Consider the following 25,736-nt stretch of genomic DNA (forward strand, 5'->3'; position numbering starts at 1 on the left):
ATTCTACGCTGAACTGAAACATTCATGTTTTGGATCATCGAGAACGAATGAAGTACAATACTCATCTGTTCCCTTTCTCTTATGTCTCCATTTTGTTTTGCTTTGCTTAGCTTAGATTTTTTTCCTTTTTGGAGTCCTGCAGAGAGGAAAGAAGGAGCCTTTGTTTTAAAAAGCCTGAAACCAACAGTGGCCCATTGATCATAATTAAGTCTAAAATAATACGCTTTTGCTGACCTGTTTGTATTGAATAAAAAAAATTGTATGTTATACCTGCTGTAGCCTTGGTCTGCCCCCAGATCTGGTTTCTTCTCCCTGAGCTTCTGGTTCTGGGACAGTAACTTTAAAAGCCCACATACACCTGTGTGTTTGCAGGGCTGCATGTGAAAGCACCTCCTCTTCTGTCTGGTGCCTGAAGTTCTTGTCGGTATGAGAACAAATTTTTCATAATTGAATGTTCTCTTTGTCACATAGCCTCTTTTCTTTGGCAGACTTCTGTCCCCATAACAACCACCTCTGTTGTCAATAACTTCCTCAGATCATGAAACGACACACAGGATAGCAGTAATTCTCATAGTAACACTGGGGGGTTGCATACAAATTATAAGTAACATTGCCATGATGTGCATGGGCCCAACTGACAGATTCCTGAAGTCTGTATGAATCTCTCTGCTGGTTTCAATGATCATTGGTTTCTTCAGAGGCTCCTTCTAACCTTTTGAGGTCAGATTTTTAAGATGACAAAATATAGAGGCTTAACCCTGTGACTCGTGGTAGTCCAGTATGCTCTAATGAGTAAATATGCTGATGGGTTAGTCACAGAACAAATGTGCTTTAGGAAAATAGTGGAGCGATTCACAAAAAAGATGCATTCTTGGCATCAAGTCCTTTATCCTACAAATGGGGAGCATTAGGTGCCTTGGTCCTGCTTCTGCCCATTCTCAGTCTGGGTCTTTACAGAGACCCACACCACACAGGCAGGCAGCGTGCACAGCCCAGTCCTGGTTCTAAGGATGCGTGATCAGGGAAGACCCCCTTCAAGGGTGTCCCAGTACCTGTCTCCCAGACTGCTCATTCGACTCACCAACTAGTCTGGCTTGGAGTTCACGAGCAGATCACGTGCACAGACACAGAAAAGAGAACACAATCACATGGAAAATAGTTCAAACCAGAATTTAAAAAGAAGATAGGACAGACCGTGGCAATCAGTCACAGGGCTCAGCCACACAAATACACTGACCAGCAGCCTGCTTACATGCAAACGGTCCTTTTTATTTCCCTTCTCCAATCCACCTCAATCTTTTTTGTTCTTCCCTGATCTACTTTTGCTTCTCCCTTCCTTGTCTTTGGCCTTTTCCCTAAACATCTCATAAGAATCCTGTATCATCTCAACAGTCTCCTGTTTAATCCCAGTCTTTCCCTCTCAGGCACTTCATTATAAATCCTGTTCGCCTTTATGCAATAGTCCCCTTAGGTCACGTAGCCTACTAGAGTTTAATTTGTTGAATCCTGCAGTAGGTTTTGCACCAGGGCAACAGCTAAATCATTGATCTTTGGTAGTCTTAGGAGTAGCTGATTCAGATGTTTTGCACCAGGGCAACAGCTAAAACATTCACCTTTGATAGTCTTAGGGGTAGCTGATTCAGATGAATCGGGTTTTCTCAATCTTTGTGTTTATTTTGAATAACCATTAGCCAGATATTGTTACAGTGATCACAAATCTATTCTGCATGATTTCCTGCCTTCAGAGCTGCTTGTTCGATAGCATTGTCATTAGCCATCTCATTTGGCCCAGCCAGATGCATTGGAAAGGGGTGAGAATCCACTTAGTGCATTCCTCAGCAACTCATCCTGCGGCATGCATTGAGTCCTCAAGCAGAGATGATGCTTTGCAATTTTGACTGCTGCGTGTTTCAGGCCCCTGGGAAAATCAGTTTATTCCCACCACATTTGTACGGAATTGTTACCTAGGATAGCCTTTGGATTCTGTGCATGTATATGCTATTTTTTAATTCCTCGCATTTTTTACTTTGCATGCAGCAAAATGCACAGACCTGTGCATTTTCTTGCACAGCAAAAATCTTCAAGCATGCTTTTTCTCTTGAGAAGAGACAATATCCGTGCCTAGGTTACAGTGAAGTGGCAGGCAGGCCCTCGGCAGGCTTGCTGAGGCGGATGCCCGGAGGCACTTGTGGCGGGTGCCTTGCAGCAGGAACTCCTCTGACTGTACAGCCCACACGCTGGTCCGCTCCCATTTCCAGGGCTCCTTGTTCCTGTTTGCAAGCACAAGACTACAGATCAGCTTGAGCAGCGCTGCACCCAGCAGTGCAAAAAAGGCTGCAGAAAAGAGGCCATTATGTTGCAAACATGAGGCATACAGCCCTGAACGTATAGGAAAATGCCTGTTGTATAAATCTCATGTTCAGTGCAAGAAGCGTGCCTGGTCTGCCCGAGGATGCATGTGTAAAGGGATGGGTGCATAAACAAGCCTGTGTGAGGGCTACTTGGACTTTGAAATCACCGCTCTGCCCAAGCATAACCTATCTTTGGCTGAAAAGTCAGCAGTGAAGCCAAAGGAAAGATTCCCTTTGGTAGGGAATAACCATTTTCTCTGCATGTATTTCTCCTGTGATGCTGGGGAGAGAAGGGAGCTGAGAGCTGCCAGAGGAGAGCTCATCAGGGAAAACTGCTGGCTGCGGTGCTTTTCCCTGGCTGTAGCCGAAGTCTGTGATTCAAGTTCATTCGCATCTGCTGCCATCCAGAGCTTGGGGAGGGAAACTGTCTGACTGCTCTGCCAGACTTAGGTTTTAGTTCAATACAAAACTTGGACTCTGGACCTGGGTGAGTCAAATCTTCCTTTCCTGCAATGAGGCTTGTATTACTTTTCAGATGGGGAGAAATTGGAAGTTTTTGATGCCATCCTGTCAGCCACCCAAGACAGAAAGAAGCCCTGTTTCCCCGACAAAATCAAACCCCAGGAGACAGTGGCTTTGCCTGCCCTTACAGCCTGAAAGTTGACCCACAGCTTGTCCTCAGAGAAGTATTCCCAGCTTTTCTGTACCAGATCTGTTCCTTGCCATCTCCCTCACATGCTTTTTTTTTTTTTCTCTTTCTTTCTTTCAGGGTTGTATAAAATATTAAGAAACTGTAAGGAATTAAATACATCTCCACATGTGATCTTCACACAGGACTTTGGGGTTTTTTTTGCACAATGATGTGTCTGTGGCGAAGTCAGTTTCTTCCTCAAATCTTTGGCTGCATAGAGGAACACGGTGTTATCTTACAACTAACTTAAAATGGAAGTCTGTTTACTGTTAGCCTGTTTCAATGCAGCCTGTGATAGCTGCTGAAATACTTTGTCTTGGAAGTGACGGATGAGCCAGTGTCCACATCTGTAAAGTTCATCGAAGGCAGGCATTACAGGGGTGGCACTGCAAAGTGTGTTATTTTGCAAAACCATTTGGTTTGCACAACACAGCAGCAGCCCCACTGGGAGCTGGCAGGGCCACAGGACAGGGCTCCTCAGGCCCAAGGCTGTGGAGCTGCAGGGAAGCCACCCAACGCCTCGCTCCTGCCAGCCACTGCCTGACTTCCAGCTCTGCATAAGGGCAGACTTTGGTACTTGTGCAGCGAGGGGAGTGTTTTCTGCAGTGGCCTCTTCACCGGGGCCCAAGGGCGTGCCTGGCGCGGGAGGGTAAAGGTGCACATCCTTCGCCACTGCTAACCCCGGAGCGGCTTTCAAGCATGAGGGGGCCTAGCGCCAGGACGCAAAATGGCGGCTGCCAGGGCCCAACATGGCCGCCGCACAGCCTCCCTCGTGACCCAGCCCATCCGGGCACACTGCGCCAGCGCTTCACGCGGCCTCGCCGCCGGTCGCGGGCCCCTTCTCCGCGCAGGCCGGCCTGCCCACGTGACGCGGCGGCCGGGCCAATCGCCGGGCGCCGTGGCCGCTCTGCCGCGCACAGGTCCCGCCCCCCCTCGCTGTGGTGGAAGGCGCCATTGACAGAAGCCGGAGCCGCTGTCGCGCTGCCGCGGCCGCCAACCGTCCGGGGGAGCAGGGCCCGCCGCCGCCGCCGCCATGGACTACGGGGAAGGTGAGGGCGCACCCCCAGAGCAAGGGCAGGGCCCGGCCGCCGCCAGCGCTGCCGCCGCGGGGCCCGGCCGCGTCTCAAAATGGCAGCGGCTGCTTTGTTCCGCGCAGGACGGAGTCCCCCCCCTCATCCACCTCCTCGTCCTCCTCCTGCTCGCCGCTCCTCCCGGGTCGGGGGAGCTGCTGCGGCGGCGGCGGCCGGCGGCGGGAGGGCTGCGCGGGAGGAGGGCCCTGCCGGGGGGCGGCGCGGGCGGGCGGGCGCGGCGGGCGGGGGCGAGGCCCTCGGCGGGGCGAGGCGCCCTGGGGCGCGGGGCGAGCGGGGGGCGAGGGGGCGGCGGCGGGGGGGGGCGGCGCGGGCAGAGACGGGGGGAGCTCGGGGCGAGCTCCGTGAGGGGGTCGTGTCAGGAGACTGGAGATCCGACAGGAGAGAGAGCCGCCTCTTGTTGCGGCTCCCTGTCTCTCCCCTCCGGCTCTTGCTAAGCACTAAGTCATTCTCACTGACCCATCCTCTCCAGCTGAAGACAGAGATTGGAGATTCCCAGATACCCCCATGCATTGTGGTGTGAACATGCCCAGTGGGTCAGTCTCAGGTATGAGCTATAAATACGTCTAACCTGTAAAAAGCGTTGGGGCTGAACAGTCAGTGTTGACAAAAACAAAAAGCAAACGGGTTGTTAAAAGTACGTAACGTGGTTTGACTGCACATGTTGTTTTCTGGAGGAGTTATGACTGGCTGGGAGTGAGACTTGATTTTCATCTTGGGCATGTCAACGTGAACTGCTGTACGTTCCAAATCAAAATGTGAGAGCGAGGAGTGGGGATGGGGGGGGAATACAGACTTTTTCTTATGATGATGCCTTTTGCATAAAGCAGTATTTTGTTTCCTTATGGACTACTCTATTGTATTCTTACTACTTCTATTGAAAAGAAAGAGGATGTTTCCCCCTGTTATACAGACATAGAAAAAACAGAACCTGGAACTGCTTGACTTTTATTTTTGTTTTTATTTTTTTTTAAGTTTACTTTAACTAAGAGTTTGGGAAGGAATGTAGAAAGCATGTAAAGTAAATGTGATGCAGGAAAAGCTAGCTCTTGTTTTTACGCTATCAAAAATATCAGATACAACAAAAAGGAATGCACGTAGTTTTGTAAGATGATTAAGGTTATGAGTTTAGTAAGACTCAAGAAATGATTTGACATCTCTTGCCAATGTGCAAGCAAATACCAAAAGGATGTTAATATAAAAAATCATAAACTGTGCCCAAGCTTCATTTGCAGATGTTGTCAAATAAAGTGTTTGCTGTTGGATCTCTTGATACTCTTGCTGGCTGTTATACGAAAATAACACGTTGGATTACAGATGCATCTTTGATTGCAGTATGATCATTTTTATGATACGTTCCTTGAGTCTTACCGTTTTTGTCAATGATATTATTTTGAATTTATTTTTCGTCATAGTAAAATAAATTAAAGTCATGGCCCTGGTTTTTAATCTTCTGTATTGATTCCTAATTAAATGTCCTTTAGATTTTTTGGTAGAATAGGTTCTTAAGTGGCAGTTTAAGTATCTTATTGGAATAGTTACTGTAGCCATTAACCAGAACCTGCTTTTCTGAGATCTGATGACATTAGTATTAAAGTGAATCCAAGCTCATCTTATGGGAAGTAACCAATCAAATGTATGTTGTACAATTAGATTGTTCCTCTCATGTACCTCTGTAATAATAGTTTTCGTTGTGATAATTAAGCTTTCTATTATTCGTAATTATTAAATGTAATTATGATGTATGCAGCTTGAAACATTTAACATTAATGTTTATGCATTGTATGTATGTTAGTAAGGCATGCATAAAGCTTTCTCTTACGCGGATTCTGTACAGCGGGCTAAAGGCTATTTTGCAGGGGTCCGGTAGATGGCAATATAGGATGGATGTTGAGAGTTTGCATCTTTGCCCAGTTTTCATTTGAGTTCTTGGCAAGGTTCTTCCTGTTGGAAGCTTTTAGCCAGTGTGAAGCACTTTGCCTTGGATGGCTGATGACTGCTGGAATTCCACCATTGTCCCTTGCTGATGACTTGGTTTGAGACAGAGATGACATGGCCTGTAGAATAAATTCCGTTAATATTATTAATAGAAATATTATTAACTATTCATGTTAATATTTTGATTACAGTAACTATTGCCCTTTTAATCCGGAAGGGGAAATGGCTTTTGCTGCTATTCCTAAAATTAATCTACACTGTTGGGTAGGTTCTGTGTTTTGCGTGGGACTCAATGATGTGTTAAAACTTCTGTGTCTAATGACAAGGTTGTGATCTTAAAGCAGGCGTGGTGTTACGAAAAATGTAATGTGCATGGAAAAAATGTTGCTTACTGTTGCACAATGGATTCTTAAGCTTGTTGTAGTCATTGTGAATTGTGAGAGCTTGTTTCAAGCCAGTACTTTTTGTTGTTGTTGTTTAAAGGTTACTTTTACTGAAGTGTTTTTTTTTTCATTTATTATTTATTACTGCAAGATCTTTCTCCTTTGTCATCTTCCTAGCCTTCTCATATGCTTCACATGGAGAACACTATTGAAAATGATTTTGTTTCTTTCTGCTGTGAACATGATTTCAGTGTTCTCTGATCTTAAGCTTTTTCTTTTAAATGGAATCCTCTGTACCAAGCGATTCTGAGTCTTATCTACAATATGTTTAACTTCCTAGTTCTTTTCCTAAGGAAAATTTGATTTTTCTTTGCTGGCTATTGACATTTATTTTACAGCTGGTTTAAATGATCTCTCCACCAGATACAGCTTTTTTTTTTAATCTGAAGGAATACATGTAGATGAACATTTTAATTTGGAAATTGAACTTGTCTTTTAGCATCCTCTTTTTTATTTTAGAGGTAATATTTTTTTTTTTTCCCCTTTGACATAACTCCTCTACTCTCCCCTACCCTAGTAGACTTTTAAGTATGATCTAGAAATGAAAAGCGAGATTGTTCTTTGCAATTCTGTTTCTGTACTTTAGTTCAGCAGCTCATCATCCACACCGTATTTGTGCAAGAGGGTGCAGATGCCAAAACCTGGTTTATTCCTTCAACAAACTATTTGTTTCAGATACTTTGTCAGTGCCTTCGTCAGTTCAGAGATTTACTCTTTCATTTTTTTAAAATTTAGGAGCAAATGTGAACCACTTCTTTTTTTTCTTTTTCCTTCTCTTTTTCATTCTGTAGTATTTGTAGATACACAGATATAATATTTCTTCAAAGGTTTCTGTGATAAACAGTTACTATTTAAACTTAAATGAAGTACTATGCTTTTGAATTTTCAGTTTGAGATGTTGCACTACAATTCCTGGTGGTTTTTCTCTAGTGCTTAAGCATACGTTCTCTTAGCATGTGAAACAGTTTCACATTTGGTCTGAATAGTTTGCACAGACAAGCAACTTCCGCATATCTCCGCTGGTGGTGACAGCCAGAGCTAACATAACAGTGAACAGACAGCAGGCTATAGGCAGAGGAAATTGTTCTGTGCGGATACAGCTTTTTTTAATGCTCCATGTCCATCTGTCTTGCTTTAGTTAGTAGAAGAAGAATTCAAAAGTGTGAGAGGCCCCAGTGCAAATGGATGTTGATGTCTGTGGTTGTGAGGTTTGTCAACTGATAAGCTATTTACTTTGAGATTGTAATAATTAAAGCTGTCCAAGTGATTATCATTCAGCTACATTAAAAAATGGAAATCCTTTTATTTTGGTTCACCGAAGTGAATATTTACTGTCTTTTTGTACGTTTTCCCCCTTTTTAGGATAAAGCCTATATGGAGAACAGACTTTCAGAGTAAAGAAAAGCTTAATGCCTGAAGAAATACTGCACTTCTTAATTTGAATGCAGTATCTTTGTCAAGCTCTGGGCATGGAGTGTAAAATCTACAAATTGTCAGGAAAGTTTGCAGCTGACAATGTGACTGAACCAGGAGGCCAGTGGTTGGAATTATAGGTTAACTTTTCAGCAGTTTGGAACAGTTAATGAAATAGTTGGGGGGAGATGATAAGATCACCTTCATTAGGTCAGGTCAAAGATGTGTCTGTGCCACCTCACCAGTATCCTTTATGTCATGGTCTGTTTGGAGGTGTGGAAGGAATAATACAAGCACTCCTTCAGTATATTTGTATGCCTTCACTTGTTTGCAGCTTGGGGACTTTCTGAACCAGAGACATAGTCTTTGTGTTTGACATCCTTTGAATTTCTTGTCAGTGGATTTACCCAATTTCTTTCTTAAATCCATGTAAATTTTTAGTAACTTCTTGTCACAGAGCAGTTCCAGGACTTAAGACCCAATTAATTTTTTAGCTTTTTATTTTTAGGTTTCATTTGCTACCTCCAGTGTAGTAGAAGAGCATACAAGTGATCATCCCTCTTCCCTTCTTGTTACCTCCAGTTTCTTGTAGTAGAAAAGCCTACAAGTGATCATCCCTCTTCCCCTCTTTGAACCTTTTGTATCCCCTGTTAACCCTTTTCAAATGTGAATGTATTATAATGGAGGTAAACGCAGTGCAGTGAGTCCGGGAAGGATGAGTAAGTTGTTCCCTGTCAGGGAGGAGGTGGCGATGTCCTGAAGGCAGTGATTTGAGGATTGAGGGACTGGCATAGCTCTCAGACTGTTGATGTTAGATAACATGAACCATGGATGAGTAAGGAGGAGTGTTGAGCAAAAGTGGGTGTCAGAAGTTATCCTGCGATTCTAAAACATGTTTTAGTATTCGCTTTCATGCTAAAAATTTTAGATTAAAAACTTATTTCAAAACTATGCTTCTTTTTTTTTTTTTGGAAGAGTTCTTTGCATGTGAATGTTTTGGTGTTTTTCCCACTAACAAACTTCTGGCATATGGACAACACTGGTCACTGCTTATTACAGTGTAATAGAATTGGATTGCAGTGGCAGGGATCTTGACAGTATGTAGTGTTCTTCCTTGTTGAATGATTTGAGTTGCCTCTTCAACTCTTAACCTAATTACTGTTGTGCCATCTCAGGGTCTGGAGGTAGGAGGGAGCAGGTGAAACTAAGGTAAATTATTGGGTGCTTTCAGGTCAGATACTTTGGTTTTCAGAATGTCAGTGTCTTGATTTAGATATACTGTATTAAAAAGAAAACCAAAACAAAAAACAAACAAACCCAACTTTGGATTGACCATGTGATCATCTAACCTTAATTTCTGTGAAATTGAATTTATTTTATTGACTATCTTACTCTTTTTACTGGCCTGCATCTTTATGTAGGCATTCTTGAGCGTATTCCACTGGATAAGGTGGTAGATCATTCAGTCAGGCCAGCGAGGAACATTAGATGCTTCTCTTAGAAGGCTCAGCCATCTCTTTAAAGAGTAACTTTTTGCAGTTTAAGTTCATGCTGTGTGGTGCTACATGATTCGTATTTTGGAAAGCTTTTTTTTGTGCTTTGCGGCTGAATCTTTGTTGTATGCTTGCAATATGGAAAGGTGCGGTGTGACTTCCATGTTCAAAGGTTTTTTTGTTGTTGTTTCAGAATTATCATCTTTAATTTTTTTAGAAAGTACCTATGATTATTAGAAGGAAAAAAAAAAATCAGCAGGAGATCTTTGTTTGTTGGAATCTATTCAGGCATGCTGAGAACATCTGTGTAAAAGCGATACAGTCAGCTCAATACCACGTCTGTGTAAAAGCAATACAGACAGCTCAATACCATTTGCAGAATTCTTGTGTTGACAGATGTAAGAAAGTAGATCACTATGGCTGCCTGCTGCTAACAAGAAGCAGGTACAAACAGGAAGTAGTACATATGCTTATTGTCATCACTCTGGTTATTTTCATGAAGTGATATGCACAGAAAATTACTGTGTTTCTTTAAACAGAAAAATTATTTATGACTTCAGGTGAGCTTATTGTTCTGTTATCTTCTGGAAAAGTCAATGGTTTAAACTTGGAGATTTTGAAATGTATAAAATACACTCTCTTGTTAGAGTGGACAAGTCTTTGCGTGGTTATATTTTTATCCTTCCTGTGTTCACTGTGTTTTCCTTCTCTGTGTTACCTTTTCTGTGAGGCTTTCTTTGTATTATCCAAAAGTTAGTGTTGATTGGTACCGGGACCAGGTTTCGGTCACTAGAATGGCAGTGAAGTGCAAATTGTGTATGCTACAGGAAGACAGTGGATCATACTTGCTGTGCAGATCTATGACACTATTTTAGTGCTTTGAGTTTATGACTGGTTGTTTAACCAGAACTTTTACACAGGACTTCCAATGTTGAGGAAGGAGTTGGTTTGTTTGCCAGACTTCACTACAGGATATAAAGATGTCATGAAGTGACATCAGTTCAGCTATGAAATACCACTATCTTAGTGCAGTTAGTGAACTGCAACTCAGTGCTGATTTGGGTGGATTTTTGTTTGTGCTAGATTGGAGACAGTTCTTTTGTTTGACTGTAGCCTATATACAAGAGTCCACACTGCAGCGTGACAGCTTGTAACCTTGACCCAAGGTTTCTGTCAATGTAAGTGAAGCTTTCTTGTGGCATTGGATAGAGAAAGCAGATGCATGCGAGCATGATGAAAGGGAGGGAAGTGGTCTTAATTCTCCACTAACTTCTGACATATTCTACATCGGGCTTCTCCATTTAATTCTCTTAATTTAACGTGCGTCCGAATTCCAGCTCATGGGAAAATAATCCCGAGTTACCCACTATTGGGAAAAAATACGAACTGGATTTCAGTTAAGAGGTGCTCAGATAATGACAAAGACACGCAGCTTCCCTAAGCACAGTGTCAAAACTGGTTTGCAACTGGCAGTTTTGTATTTTGTTTGTAAGCACTGTGGCAAAGAGTAAACTTTTTACTTAAGAATTTAAACTAGATTACTTAATAAGACTTCTTGCTTGCTTTCTTTATAAACATTTTTCTGCTCTTTTTTTAGACATGGACCGTGATTATGGGCATGGAGGCTATGGTGGCCCACGATCCATGGACTCTTACCTTAACCAATCCTATGGGATGGAGAGTCATGGAGGTGGAGGCGGAGGAGGTGGTGGTGGTGGTAACAGGTAAAATAATCCTTCAGTTGTCCCAAGAACTGATCAAATCCAATTTAAGTTTAAATCATTCTGTCTTCTAACTTAAGTGTTCCTGAGGCATGTTGTTACGATTTTGTATGAACACTTCTGAGTCTTCATGTTTGATAAATACTAGCAAATACTAAACTGTAAGAGCTAGATTCTTGTAATAATCAGCATTCTTGTGGAAAAGTTTGACAGTGAAACAATGCGTCTTTGAATGAAAATGGAAAAAGTTTTATTTTTCAGTAATGGCTAGCAATTTGTAGCTGATTGGCCTGACATACCATTTCTGACATAGCAGACTAGACCTAACTGGTTTAGTGCCTTAGACTGAATCTATCAACATTCCGTTTTCAAGGAACATTTAGGGTATGTGTTCTTTGGTTTGAATGTGCAGTGCTCAAATGATCTTGGTATTGAATCTGAAAGTCATGTCCAGATTATTTCATTGGCAGGTACTGATTACACTCAAAACTGTGTGCATGTTCTGGGCTGCTTTGTAAGATGGATTGGTCTAAAAATGAAAATTCTGATGCGGTGGTCTTAAAGTTGTGTATTTAATACTAGGATACTATTACTGTTGCTCTTTCAGATAAAAACAGTAGGAAGCAGCTGATTTGATTTAGGTCTTAATATCGTACTCAAAGAAGCATGCTTTTCAGAGTAGTGATTCTATCTTGGAGGAAATAAAATGTGAAGAAAACTTAGATAATCTGATGGTTTTCTTGTGCGCGCCCTTGAATTCTTGTCTGGCTGTAGCCAGACTACTGTATGATTCTTGTTTGTAGTCACTGTGGTGCCACTGGGCAAGGCCAGTACTAAGCAGGGAGGCTGGAGAAGTGTTGTGTTTTGCTGCACGGTTCTGTTAAACATTTTGGTTAAGTATAATTTGTTTAATGATGAACATTAAGATTGACTTAAAAGTCTGAGCAGAGATTCAGGAATGAGCTGTACCTACCATATAGTAATCTGCATATGATTGAGGTTGATTGACTCCTTGAATACCAAAATGTCTCTTGCCATGTAACGTTAATATTGTGCATGGGCTCTTTCTGTAGATAGTGTCATTTTCTGCGTAGCTTTGGGTCTTCTGAGACTAACATATTTTAAAATGAAGGCATTCAGTTCACTATAGATACATTTGAGTCTGTTCTAGTTTATATTTTATCAGTCAAGGGGTTGTCTTTCCCAACTCCTGCTGAATCACCCTATTATAACCCTGCAGGGACACTAATGTGTTTCCCTTCCAAGTGGTTACAAATATTGATGATTTCTAGCCTGATCCTCCCTCCCAGGCAAAGCAAACTCTTGGTAAATAACTAAAGATTTCAGCTCCTTGTTACTCTACTCTGAAATTCCAAGGACTGTTTTTGTGTCCACTGTGCATGCATTGGGTAGACTTTAAAAATCCTGAGTTGCTAGACTTAATGGTCTGCAAGTGAAAGATGGATACACTGAAGATCATGAACTCTTTGATTGGGAGAGTGAATTTTACAGGGAAGAAAATTTCCAAAAAGTACAAATATGAGTGGAAGAGCACGTGTATTTTTCCTTTAAAATTAGAACCGGGGTGTTTAAGACTCACAACTGTACCACTAAAAAAAAAAAAAGTTTTTTTTTTTTCCTCAGTTCAGAACGAAGCCACCTTTTAACTGCTGTTTAACTGTTAGAATATGAGGGCATGATTTTGAAGAAAGGAGAGTTTGACTAGCCTATGAATGTCTGCAGGTGATTATTTTCATGAGACTAGGGCTGGGCTCTAATAATGTTTTAGTAAATAAATGTTGCTGAAAATTTTAAGTAAACAAAGTTCAGGCATACTGAACTTTAGAATTGTTTGTAGCAAAATGGCTCAGATAGCTTTCTATCTGGTCATAGTGTGGTTTGCCCAGCCCTAATCAAGATTAAACAATAACACAACTGTACGGACCAGTATAGTAATAAATTGATTTTAGTTGATAAATGTCAACTGATAACTTGTCTTTTGAAATGTATAACATTAGTAAGCTTACTTTTTTTTCTCCTCACTGTGCAACTTTTCCAGGTTTGGACCTTATGAGTCTTACGACTCCGGGTCTTCTCTGGGTGGGCGAGATCTGTACAGATCTGGCTATGGTTATAATGAACCCGAACAAAGCCGCTTCGGAGGTAGTTATGGTGGTCGATTTGACAACTCCTACCGGAATAGCCTTGACTCTTTCGGAGGTAGAAACCAGGGCGGGTCTAGCTGGGAAGCACCTTACTCCCGTTCAAAATTGAGGCCTGGGTTTATGGAGGACAGAGGAAGAGAGAGTTACTCTTCCTACAGCAGTTTTTCTTCACCCCATATGAAGCCTGCACCTGTAGGCTCTCGGGGGAGAGGAACGCCTGCTTATCCTGAAAGTGGATTTGGAAGCAGAAACTATGATGCTTTTGGAGGACCATCAACAGGCAGAGGCCGAGGCCGAGGAGTAAGTACAGAATCTTTTCAGATTCTTTTCACTAGACACTCTTTTAAACCCTTTCAAGACCACTGCTTTAAAATGAATGCACTGTTCAGTACAGTGTGGGTTTTTTGTCCAAGCAAACTATCATGGTTGACAATGTTGTTTACCCCCTTGAAGCTGTCTTCAAGTAGAACCCAGTCCCTCTTTCTGTTGAAAGTAATGAGTAATAGAAGACTAGTTGATAAGGTTTGTTAAATCTCTCCTTTTGTTTGAAAGGTGAAGATAAAAGTAGTAGGTTTGGTCTAAAAGGGATTAAAAGGACTTGCATTTTTCCTTGTAAACACTGGCATCTTTGCTGCTGGTGGGGAAATTCTTGAATATTGTAAAAGTTTAATTCAAAGTCTTTTGAAGTTTTGAGTAGGTTAAAGGTGCAATGTATAAGCAAAAAATAAAACCCAGGTTGTGAATGCTAGAGTAGTTTTTGTTTCCTGTAAAGGTAAAAGTTTAGCTAATTCTTTAGTATGTTGAACACATGCTTTATCAAACATCAAGTCTTGTTTTAAACTTAATTCTTACTCTGACTTGTGTATTGGAAGGGTGATGGGGAGGAAATGGCAAAGGTGGGTGGTTAGCAGTTACAGCGATTCTTTTTCAAAATTAAAGCATGGTTAAAGGGGCATCATCAACTTGAAATCAGGTCCTTTCACAGAATTGAGATTAATTCCCAGATAGTGTGCCTCGTCCTGTTACTTGTATTCATTTTGTTTTGAAGACTTCTATGTTCTAACTCCTTTTCAGTGGATTCCTTTCCAGTGTAGGTTGTAAAAACTGTGTGTCCAAGAAACAGCAAGATTAACTGTATACAAAATAGTGGGTCACAGTTTGGGGAAGTAATGCTTGATGTTAAATGAGCTGGAGGTGGGGGGAAATGCAACAGAAGAGAATAAAAAAAAAAATCCCAACAGAAGTACTAACTTTAAGTTGATGGTGTCCCTTTATCTTGGTTTTATAATCCCAATTCTTATTATTTTTGTTTTTAAGCATGAAGAGTTCAGTGAACACTTTTCTGCCTATGCCTCTAGGTGTAACTTATCTTTTAAAATTCTTAAGCGTGCCATATTTCTTTGGGAAGCAATTCTTTAATATCAAAACATACAACTTGTTTGTAGCTTGAAGTGTAGAAGATTATTTTTTACTGGGTCTTTTAAATGCTTAATTGTGTGGTGGTTTTGTTCCAGAAAGTCTACTTTGCAGCATTCTTGAGTACTGTAGTTGCCACATTCAAATTTTAGCTCAGATTTGCACATGGCTGCTAGCTAGCATATAGCATGGTATGAGAAATAGATTCTAATCTTTGTTTCTCAGCTTGTAGAGCTGAAAGTGTTAGGTTCTTAAACTTGGATGCCATCCTTTCAGAACTCATTTAGATCTGAAAGTTTTGTGCAGTTACAACCAAATAGCCTTACTTCTTTTTTGTTTTGCTTTTGAAATTTATCTTTTTAGTCTTTTATGTAATAAAGGAGAATGTAAAGGCTAAACTACTTACCGTATGTAAAATGCATTGCACCTTTAATAGATAGACTGTCTGTTTAAAAAAAAAAGTACTTGAAATTGTCCAAGTGCATACTTCATGTCAAATTTATATGTGTACAGTGTAAATGTACATACTAGGTAGTTCTGTAACTTTCTCAACTAAATAAATTAACGTGGAGATCTTGTGCATGGACTTCTGATTAAGAAAAGTGCCTGTTTTGGTACCTCGTGTCTGTCATTTAAAATTTGCTTAAAAAAAAAAAAGTAATACTCTTCACGAAGTATGTTGAAGTTATTTTTATGTTCTTTTAACTTGGATAATGTAATACTAATTCTCTTCTCATGACAATACAAATATTTCTGCTTATCCAAGTCACCCATCCAGTCAGTGGGCTCTCTTCTGCCCTTTATTAATCAAATAATTGAGTTTTAATATTAAGAACTATGTTAGTGCTTTTGAAAATACTGCGGCTACCTAAATTCTCCCTCTTCAGATGGCTCATTTATTCCATGCCTTCAGGGAAGTGTCCACAAATGACTCTACAGCGTTTTAGAAATAATAGAAAGATTTAGTCTTTCAACTGAATTTTCATTCCTGTTGCTGCCATGTTTTTGTACCGCTTCCTCCAGGCCCAGCTTTTAAATTCTGAATTTATTGAGTTCAGTGGAAAGATAAGTAAAAGAAAGAATGAGCTTCCTTCAATTAATTTTTGTTCCACAGTGGACAACCTTCTTTACTCAGTTTTCAAATCAGTGCTAATCATTTGGCATAAAGAAGCCGTCTCTTTTTTAATATTTTTTAAAATTATTTTTTAAATAAAATGACTGCTGACTAAAGTGTCAAAAACAGGATTGACTAGCTCTGTTTTTTCCCAGAGGGAGAAATCATTCATCATCTAGAGAATCTGAAGAGAGGAGCCAAGATGTTAGGCTGAGATATGAACTCTGATAGACATGTTTATTGCCTGGACAATGGTTCTGAATAAGCAGAAACACAGTTTATACATATGTATTCATTCTACTGGACAAACACCCACAAAGCCATTGCACAACACAACATCAAACCAGGAGCTTAAATTTCCCCTGCATTTTGCTCTAGAACGCAGATTTTACTTAGTTCACAGTTTTATTGTACCAAGTAATTGTTTTATTTCTGTTGATTTCATATACTAATACCTCTCTCTTGATTTCACAAATTTTCAGCATATGGGAGACTTTGGAGGAATGCACAGACCTGGAATTGTTGTTGACTATCATAACAAACCCAGCCCTGCAGCAGTTGCTGCAAGAGGAATAAAAAGAAAAATGATACCACAGCCATATAACAAACCTGGTGGGACATTTATCAAGAAACCCAAAATGACAAAACCTATTTTGAAGCTGAGCCAGAAAAAATCACCTAGTAAGTAACAAGTGCCAAAATTCTTAAGTTAAAATTACTTTTTTTTATTATTATTCATTAGGAATTATTTAGTTTTAACATTCAGAAAGAGGTCTCTATGGGCTGTTTTGTAATTTTCCATTTTCTACCTCTGAAGTACTCCACAACAGATTTTATTAATTTACTTTTCTAACTCTTCTACTACCAAGATAATTTGCTGAATGAAATTGAATGTTTTGATGCATTTAAATATGTACTGCTGACAACAGTTTCACTCGGAGTTTATAATGATAACTTCCTGAAGGCAAATTTTCACCACTGAAAATAATTTCAGATCTCAGGTTGCCTGAAGTGACAATGCCTGACAAGTATTAAAATGTGCCCTTGCACGAGCCTGGGACCTGCTATCCAAATACTTTGACAGATATAAAAAGTAGTGTATCAACTGCAGTGCAGCTAAAATAAAGGCAAAAGGTGGGCGTGAAGAGGAGAGGGAAAGGGAGGCAAACTGAGAAAAGGGTGAAAGTTGTTACAGAGTAACTCAGGAAAGGCAGAGAGATTGCTCCTTCTTGTAAATGAAATGCCGTAATGAAGAGAACTGGAAATATGATAGGTAAAGTGGAAATATGATAGGTAAACTGGAAATATAAAATGTTAGTGGTGCTTGGTTTGTTCAGCTTCCCTAAAGATGTCCTACAACTCTGATAATTTTGATGTTGCAGGCAAAGCTGGAGAAAACAATCACTAATGAGGTTTGAATAAGTGTTAAATATTATGAACGGCATGTACAGCAGTCGTATTTTATATTTTTGTGTGTGTAATTTCCTCAGTAATTTGGATCAGCAGTGGTTTTTTATGTAGTTTGGTTTCAAATCACATCTGAAAAATGTTTGAAATTACTTTAGCTCAAAGCTTGCAAGGTAAATGCACAGACTTGGCAGAAACTTCCACATGAAAATTTTATTTTTGATTTTGTAATTCTAGTTAACGCTACTGTGTGTTACAAAACTGTTCCCTTAACTTCAAGAGTACTGTAAGAATGTCAGGCACTGGGTGTATAGAGCGTGTTCCTCTGCCTTTTGTATAGGGAATGTTACTGCTGGACTTGCCAGCTTTGTTGTCATGAAATGGGTCTGTAAAATGCACGTCCAGGTATATCAAAGACTTGCATCTCAAAGGTCTTCCTCTTAGCTCTTCTTCTTTCAGTACTTTTGTAGGTTCTTCTTTTCTAAACTACTTTCAGACAGAGCACTTCTAGTTTATTATCTGTTCCCCCTCACCGATTGGTCCAAGGACCAATGTACTACATAATATTGAAGTTACTTCAAGTGGAGTAGATAGTGCCTACTAGAGTTAGTCAGCCTGTCCTGTGGCTCTGAGACTGGGGGGAAGAAACTGTTGGGTGGCTTAATACAGTTTTCTGAGACTTGAACTGAAAGATGCACTAGGCGATATCGTGTAGTTGAAAACTAAAAAGTGAGTAACCACTAACAGAAAACTGGATGCAGTAGGTATACAATATACGTATGAAAATGTATCTCAAAATTATATTGTCCTTTCAGTCTTGACTTTCTTGGTTTGTGGAGTTAGGTATAGGTGATTGCTTCTAGATGACTAGTTTGTATTCTTAAGGATAACTGATTTTACACTTAGTATTATTACTAAAATGTGATAAATTGTAGCTGTAGACTGTTGTAGCTGTGTAACAAGCTGCTTTTTTTTCCTAAATACTTTATTGCCTTAAAATGAATTGACAGTGACAGCACTTTTGCATTATTTATTTCTTCCTCATTTTATGTTTATAGACATGAAGACATCTTTCCAGGATTCTACTATAGAGGTAAAGATTCCCAGAATTGGAAAATGCTTGTGATCCTTTCAGAAGTTTGTACAGTATACCTTACAATGAATAATTGTTGAGCTAGAGTTATAAAAATTAAGCACTTAACTATATAAGTTTTTCTAAACTTAATTTTTTTTTTTCTTCACTTTATCTAAAACTGTCTTATTTTGGTGGCAGTCTGAAATCCTTACTGATTTCAAGTGAAAGATAGAGCTTGTGCAGATAGCCTGGAAAATGAATTTTGGAAGTGTATTTGTAGACCCTATCTATTCTTGTAATGCACAGAGAGTGGTCATATGAACACTTCTCATGTCACAGGTAGTCAACTAGAATTCATACACCTATGACCTGCTTGGGTGGGTTGAGAAATTAAGTACAAAATGATAGGGAGATTACTAAGCAGCAGTGAGGAAGAATGGATAAGATGTAATACACACCAAGGAGAGAGGGTAAATAAAAAAAGAACCAGCGTTAACAGGTGTTATCTGATGGGGTACAAAGATTAGTTCCCACCTACAGAAAGATCACTTGCAACAATGTGTAAGAATGTGATTAGTAAGCTGAGCATGTGTATATATCCTGGTTCCATGTTGAAAGACTGGAAGGGTATTTTCCTTCTTTTTGAGTGGAGGTATTAACATATTCTCCATTAAGTATTTAAAAGTCTGAATTGGAAGTCAGAATATTTACATAAAAGACAGTGAGAATTTTGACTGTGAAACTAATTCACAAAGACTTAAGGCATTAAGGAGAATTGCATGGCTTGAAGTGTTTGTACACTGACTCTTAACTAGATACTCAATTCACTTTCTTCCATTGTCATATTTGATAAAAATAGCAAGTAACAGGTTATTGGAAATAAAGTAATTTGCACTGTCTTTTTCTGGATTTAGAATGGCATTGTTTTGTTGGGTTTTTTTCTTACAAAATTTGTGGATTTGACGTTATTAGGAAATTGAAGTGGACACAAGTGGTGCAGTTGTTATATATGAAGACTTTACAAGAGATGCTTATGATCTTGGGTATCAGACTTTTGGAGGTAAGTCAGTTTGCTTTGTCAGGTAAAGTATTGGAGGTATTATGTTTGTGTGACTTTGAATAGATTTAGTAAGCCTGTATATATGACCTCTAATAGTTATTGAGTATCATGACTTTTTTCTTTTTTAAAGACTTTATAAATTTAGGCCATGGAGAGGACGATTGCAACATCCATCCATCGCTTGTTTTGTTCTTTGTCTCTCTGCTTTCTGATCATCTCTGTATGTTGTTGTTGTTTGACTTGGTTTAATTTTTGTGAAATGAATGTAAATGGTCTTCTATGCTTACTGCCATTCCATTGCTTAAATGTTGTTTATCCCACCAGTTCCTCACCCATATCCTATTATTTATCCTAGTAGCTCATCAACCTCACCCTTAAATCCTAGGTGAGTCACTTTCATAAAAGTGGATTTAGTTAATTCAGAGCTGCTCTCAAGAACACAGGGTCTATTTCATGTGCAGTCTTAATTAAACAGGTTAATTATTAGTTAACAAAGAAATCCAGTGTTAAGGCTGAAATTAGTTTTAGTCCCCTTTCCCTTGTGTGCTGCCCTATTGTGTATGTAGTCTAATCTGATGGTAAGGAGTGCTGGAAATTTTCGGCCAACCGGTTAGTGTTTCTTTTCTTGAAATAGTAGTAATTCTTCTCTTTTTAAAAATTCTTTAATTGTGTGGGTTTTTTCATTTTTAAAAGTTTGCGTAAGTGCAGTGAAGGAAAGTGGGAGCCCCACTGGGGAGTCCCAGTTTATATGTAGATTCAGGCTTCCATTCCACAGCTTATAACAGGATGGGCACTTGAATTTGTGAGCTTGAGGGGTAAGATACAGGCCATTGCACTCGACAGAATGTCATACTAAATAATTTTTTACAGCAGCAAAACAAATGATCCTTTGCATGTTTCCAGGGTTGTTGGTAAGGCACTAAGTGAAATTTAAATCCTGAGATCAGTAATGGGAATTGCCTTGGTGGGTGGTTGGTTGTTTTTGTTTTCAAATTGAATTAAAACAAAACAAAAAAATCTTTTGGATAGGAATTTTTCTCCTTTCCGAATCAGAGTAATTTTTGAAACTCTCTGCTACAAAATGAAAAACCCTGGAGTAATCAGGAAGGAAGTCTAAGCTGTTAGTCAGTGGAAATGTTTTCAGTACTCAGTGACATTTCTAGACCCATAAGAGCTTTTTGCAAATCTTATTTTTTTGCGTTATGCTGCTGTACGTTCCTTTCTGTTGCTGTTTGGATGGGGGCGGATTTCACGGAGGCTGACCTCTCCTAAGGCTGAACTGCAAAAGGAAACCAAGTGATCCTCTTTTTCCTGCTCTAAAACTACTCACTGAATAATATTCTAATTGTTTCCCTTTGTCCACAGACTTTTATAGCAGCCATAGGAAAGGCAAACATAAGTATGCTTATGCAAAAAGTCAATGTCCTTAGAAGTCTTTAATGTTGCAAAACTAATTTCTAGGCATTTATTTGTTTGAACTCTTACTTGCATGCCAGGTGATTAATGAAGTTCTTTGAAGGTTTGGTTGGGTTTTTGTTGTGTGGGTGGTAGGGTTTTTTGGGTGAGGTTTTGGGTGTGGTTTTTTTTTTTTTTTGGTTTGTTCCCCCCCTCCCCCACCCCCCATCAGCTGCTTCTTCCTTCATTGGTTTATTTCTTCACATGAAAATCTTTGGAACGTTTTTCTGTGAAATGAAGTCTAGGGGGGAAAAATAATAAAGTTGTTGAAGTTCAGGTTGGGTACCATACCTTAATGAAATACTGCCTTGTCCTCTTTATGAGAACTTTTGGGTTTGGAAACTGGCTTCTCGGCAGAAGAGAATGGCTTTAGATAGTTTCTTTTTATGTAAGGGGATTGTAGCAATGGTGCTCTAAAACCATGGAGAGTTTTAAATAATGTGTTTCTCCCCATGCACCCCCAGTGCTCTTTCCTGGTCACTTACTTGAAGAGGCATTTAATAACTAGGCATAACAGGGTAGGGTTTGCTTTAACTCTGAATTTCCTTATGCTCTAGATTACATTCATAAAAGTAACACCTAAACTACTAAGTTTGCATTGTTGGAAGCAAATGTTTAAATTGGTTGTCTTTAGAGGAGGAAAGCAAAGCAAAAATTCTATGGCATTTAAATAAGCCTTTGAACCACTTTGGTATAGGGTCTTTCTCTGCATTTTGAGGTGTTTGTGGAGGAGACAGGGAAGACATACTTTTACTGGGTGTTTGGGGTTTTTTGGGGGGGAGGAGGGAAAATAACATTTTAAAATCCTTCTACTGTATGTTAAGATGGCAAAGGAGAAGTTAAAAGTGAGGAGGAAGAAAAGCGGCGAATTGAGGCCAGAAGAGAGAAGCAAAGGCGTAGAAGGGAAAAAAACAGTGAAAAATACGGTGATGGATACAGGTTTGTGCTATAAATTCTGTCTTGTGTGCAGTGTTTTCCTTCCCCTTTATCCTTCTGTAAGACTGTGTCTTTTTTTTCCTGAAAGACTCTTTGGACTGATTTTAGGAAAATAAAATGCAATGAAGAAAAGGCCCAAACCCCCACTCCCTGCCACCCGCTAAACCTGCCCCCCCCAACCCAATACCAAACCAATAACCCAGCAAACAAAAAAACCTCAAACCAAAACCCAGCACCCAAATCCTGTGGCTTAGGAGACCGGATATTTCACTGGAGCTCTGCTATGTCAGAAAACACACAATTTCCTAACCCCCTCTCCCCCAGAAGTGCATCAGTGCACACTCGAGAAGCGGTTTAGAATGGTACAGCTTTTGAAGTATATATTTCAGTTAAATATATATTCATGCTGACTTAATAAGCTGTTAGAAATTGACTTTAAGCTGGTTTTATATGTATGGTGAGCTATTCTGTAGCAAAAATAAGTAGATAGTTCTGAAACTTTCCTTAGTCTTGCCACAGCCGAAGAGGGCTAATGGCCAGCACTGTACAAAGCTGTTCTATGTCAGTGCAGTATGTGATCATAGCATAAATGCCTTTTCCTCATTGTACTGAGGAGGCCATATTTTCTTATAAAGATTTTCTAGTTTTTGTACAGAAAATGAGCTTTAAATGAATTCTTTTGACTGTTTGTAGTTAGGGAATTGTGGCCTGGCTTGACTGAGAAGTACTACAAAAGGTGACACAAACTAGAGAGCTGCGATGAATACACTCACAGGATAATGTGGCTTTTAAATGGCTGGCTTCTGATTTCAGCAGTTTTCATCTTCTGCACAGATAATTCATTACTCTGAGACTGGCCTGACTTATATTTGGTTCTTGTAGCAGTTACCCTTCATAATGCTAAAATACTGGGATTTTTTTCCTTTTCACTTAAGCTTCTTTAAACAACACTTTTCTCTTTCCTTTTCTGATTAGGTTTGTCAAGTCCTCGTAGTTTTGAGGAGAGAGGGAAGAATGTTTCTTTAATGGTAATACTATTTAATGTATTTCTCTTGATAGAATGGCATTTACTTGCTCATTTTGCAAATTTCGAACATTTGAAGAAAAAGAAATTGAGTCTCATCTGGAGAGTGCAGCTCACCAGGAAACACTGGATCACATCCAGAAGCAAACCAAATTTGACAAAGTAGTGATGGAATTTCTTCATGTAAGACAACTGTTTTTTGATTCACATAATACTTTTACATTAGAATATAGTTACAGTTTACCATTTGTCTTCAAAGTATGCTTAATTTGTCATCGTTATTCCTTTTCCAGATGTCTTTTGACACAGCACATATTACTAAAGGTTGAAGCAAATTCAGAGTCTGTAAAATAGTGTTACTTTTAATTGTAAAAGTAGTGCCTTAAGAAGTAACAGCAATTAATTGCTATTTGTTACAGAGCTATTCTGAGTAATATTTTAAGTATAGGTGCCTATTGGAATACAGATAATCATACATCAAATGAGTTAATTTTTTTTTTTTCCCTGATTCTCTGTAGGAGTGTATGGTGAATAAATTCAAGAAGACAGCTATGCGTAAGCAACAGACAAGTAACCAAACGGAAAATGCTCAAGCTGCTGAAAAAGATATAATGGAAGGTAAGTAATGCTTTTTATGTGAAAGTGCATACTGTGGAGTTTTGCTTGCCCTTTTCTCCTTTCATTCTTCTTAAAATTTGATAAAATGTTTGGATTGAAATGGTTAGTTTTCACACCTTTTCTGTACCTGGTTGGGATTCCTTGCTTCGTTTCTGATACAATGTGGAATGTAAGCACAGTGGGAGACAGCAAACGTTGTTAATGTTTGCTATCCAGGTAGCCTTGTCAGAAAGTAAGATAATGTTGTGCTAGATACTTGTCAAACAGAATTATGTGGGTTTTGCCACAGTCTTACTCAGTATAATGCGTGAGGAGTGGCAACAGGTGGATGCAGATAGATTGGAAGAGAGGGTGTAATAAAACAGTAAGGTGATAATGGCCAGATATGATGGCAAGGATCTGGATAATGTAAGGGATAGTTGCTGTGATTTTGAGGGACTCTGACAAAAGGAAGCGTTTGAGTTGATGAATCTTGCCCTGATTCCCCACCCCCCCGCCCCCCAGCTGCCCTACAGGCAGTTTTCTAGAGCATTTTGTGTGTTCCTGCCTTGCTGTGCCATATCCTTCCACTTTATCCTTTCAAAAGACTTTCAAAAGATGTGCTAGAGCCAGAGGGGGCATCTTTTGAGTACCTTTATTCTAGGCAATAATTGTATTTGAATATTACCTTAATTCAAATTTAAATGCTAAAAACTGTTTAAAAATGGATATAGCCAACATCTTAACAATCTCCCAAATTATTTTTGTGTACTTTCCTTCAGTACTGGAGGGCCTGTTTGCCTTTATGATCAGAATGTTCTGTTGGCAAGCTAATATTTAAATTTGCAAGGGGAACTGGATTCATGTGCTGCTTCTGGTGGTGAGGGGAGGCAAGGGAATAAATTAGTTGTTCTTATGAGGGATAAGGTAAATCCAGCTGTTTTGGTAAAGCTTTATTTGTTTCTTTTATCAAAATGTGTATTATTAAGGATATTAGTTATTATTGATTTTAAATAGATGGCATTTTTGTACATTAAATAGTTCAATTTGATTCTTGTATAATTTTTATTTCCTTCTATTTAGGCAGGTAGGTGTTCTTATATCATAGTCTTAGGCAGCAAACATAATTGCTTGGGTCTCATATATAGTCTGTAGAGGGAAGGAGTTGGAGTATCCAAGTGAAAAGCATCCTCCTTCAACATTGCCTTCAGAGAGCCTAATTTTGATGCCTGAATTTGGGTGAATGTTCCCCTGTGGTTCAGTTTGACATGTGTAACAACTGAGAGCTCTAATTTTCTGGTATAAAACAACCAATCCCCTCTTCCACTTCCCTAGAATAACACACTTTGTGTTAATGATTTGTTTTATCTTCTTTGTCAGGGGTTACTGCTGATGACCATATGATGAAAGTTGAGACTGTTCACTGCAGTGCTTGCAGTGTGTATGTTCCCGCATTACACAGTTCTGTTCAGCAGCACTTAAAATCTCCTGATCACACAAAAGGAAAACAAGTAAGATATGACATATTATTAAAAAAAAAAACAGAGCAAGCAAAATCTTAATAGTATGTGAGAAGCGTTATGGTACTGGGTGCAAGTAATTTCTAAGTTCTTGTTGGTATTACTTGTTCTCTAGAAAGCTAGAATGTCCTTGTTACACTTTGTAAACATAATGTCTCATGAAATAGCCAGCGCTTAAGCACCCCTACTTAATGAAATGTTGGTGTGCTTAATAGCTGACAGCCGTAAGTCCTGAGAAGGTTACTAGGAATGAGTTGTTTATTTTATTGGCATTTTTTTAGTGCCATCAAGTGTCAGAAAGATTTTGTTACTCAGATTGCAAAACATACACGTATGTTTCCAGCAAGATAACACACCTGGTGTCTTTTTTTTTCTTTTGGTTTTTTTTGCTTGGCTACTATCTTTTTAATTTGAAGAAAAGTGAGAGCAGTTTAGGATTACCAGTAGTATGGAATTGGTCCCTGTTACAATTTATAAGGATACACTTTTAAGGTTGGTAGAAGGGTTGAAAGACTATCATGGGGGGGGGGGGGGCGGGAATCAGTTGTCATATTAAGCAAGATTGCTGAAGTAATGCTTTGTTTATATATGAGCTGCTGTGGTTATGGAATGTCGTAGAACCATAGAATGGTTTGGGTTGGAAGGGACCTTTAAAGGTCATCTAGTTCAACCCCCCTGCAATGAGCAGGGACATCTTCAACAGTATGTTAGGCTGTGATGGAAGAGCATGCATGTTATCTGTAGGTGAGAACAGGTAACTGTGGTTGTAGTTCACTTTATAAGCAAGACGTGAATATATCTTTTGATCAAGCTAAAGCCACAAACTGTA

The 25,736-nt window shown here is 39.5% G+C and overlaps 1 protein-coding gene across 2 annotated transcripts in view; it reads left to right on the forward strand.

The window, feature by feature from the left end:
- The first annotated feature begins 4,058 nt into the window (after positions 1 to 4,058).
- ZNF326 (zinc finger protein 326) overlaps positions 4,059 to 25,736 on the forward strand; it is a 29,532-nt gene continuing 7,854 nt past the window's right edge. Inside the window, exons 1-11 of one of the 2 annotated variants that reach the window (XM_075710706.1) lie at positions 4,059 to 4,091; positions 4,603 to 4,677; positions 11,015 to 11,141; positions 13,198 to 13,603; positions 16,316 to 16,514; positions 18,299 to 18,333; positions 19,288 to 19,375; positions 21,655 to 21,769; positions 22,826 to 22,973; positions 23,309 to 23,408; positions 24,768 to 24,898. In XM_075710706.1, the coding sequence (XP_075566821.1) occupies positions 4,076 to 4,091; positions 4,603 to 4,677; positions 11,015 to 11,141; positions 13,198 to 13,603; positions 16,316 to 16,514; positions 18,299 to 18,333; positions 19,288 to 19,375; positions 21,655 to 21,769; positions 22,826 to 22,973; positions 23,309 to 23,408; positions 24,768 to 24,898 (1,440 nt within the window). In that variant the 5' untranslated portion in view covers positions 4,059 to 4,075. The remainder of the gene's footprint in view (positions 4,092 to 4,602; positions 4,678 to 11,014; positions 11,142 to 13,197; positions 13,604 to 16,315; positions 16,515 to 18,298; positions 18,334 to 19,287; positions 19,376 to 21,654; positions 21,770 to 22,825; positions 22,974 to 23,308; positions 23,409 to 24,767; positions 24,899 to 25,736) is intronic. The other variant, XM_075710708.1, reaches the window with a different exon arrangement.

Source organism: Pelecanus crispus, chromosome 5, assembly GCF_030463565.1.
Source record: "Pelecanus crispus isolate bPelCri1 chromosome 5, bPelCri1.pri, whole genome shotgun sequence".
NCBI lineage: Eukaryota > Metazoa > Chordata > Aves > Pelecaniformes > Pelecanidae > Pelecanus > Pelecanus crispus.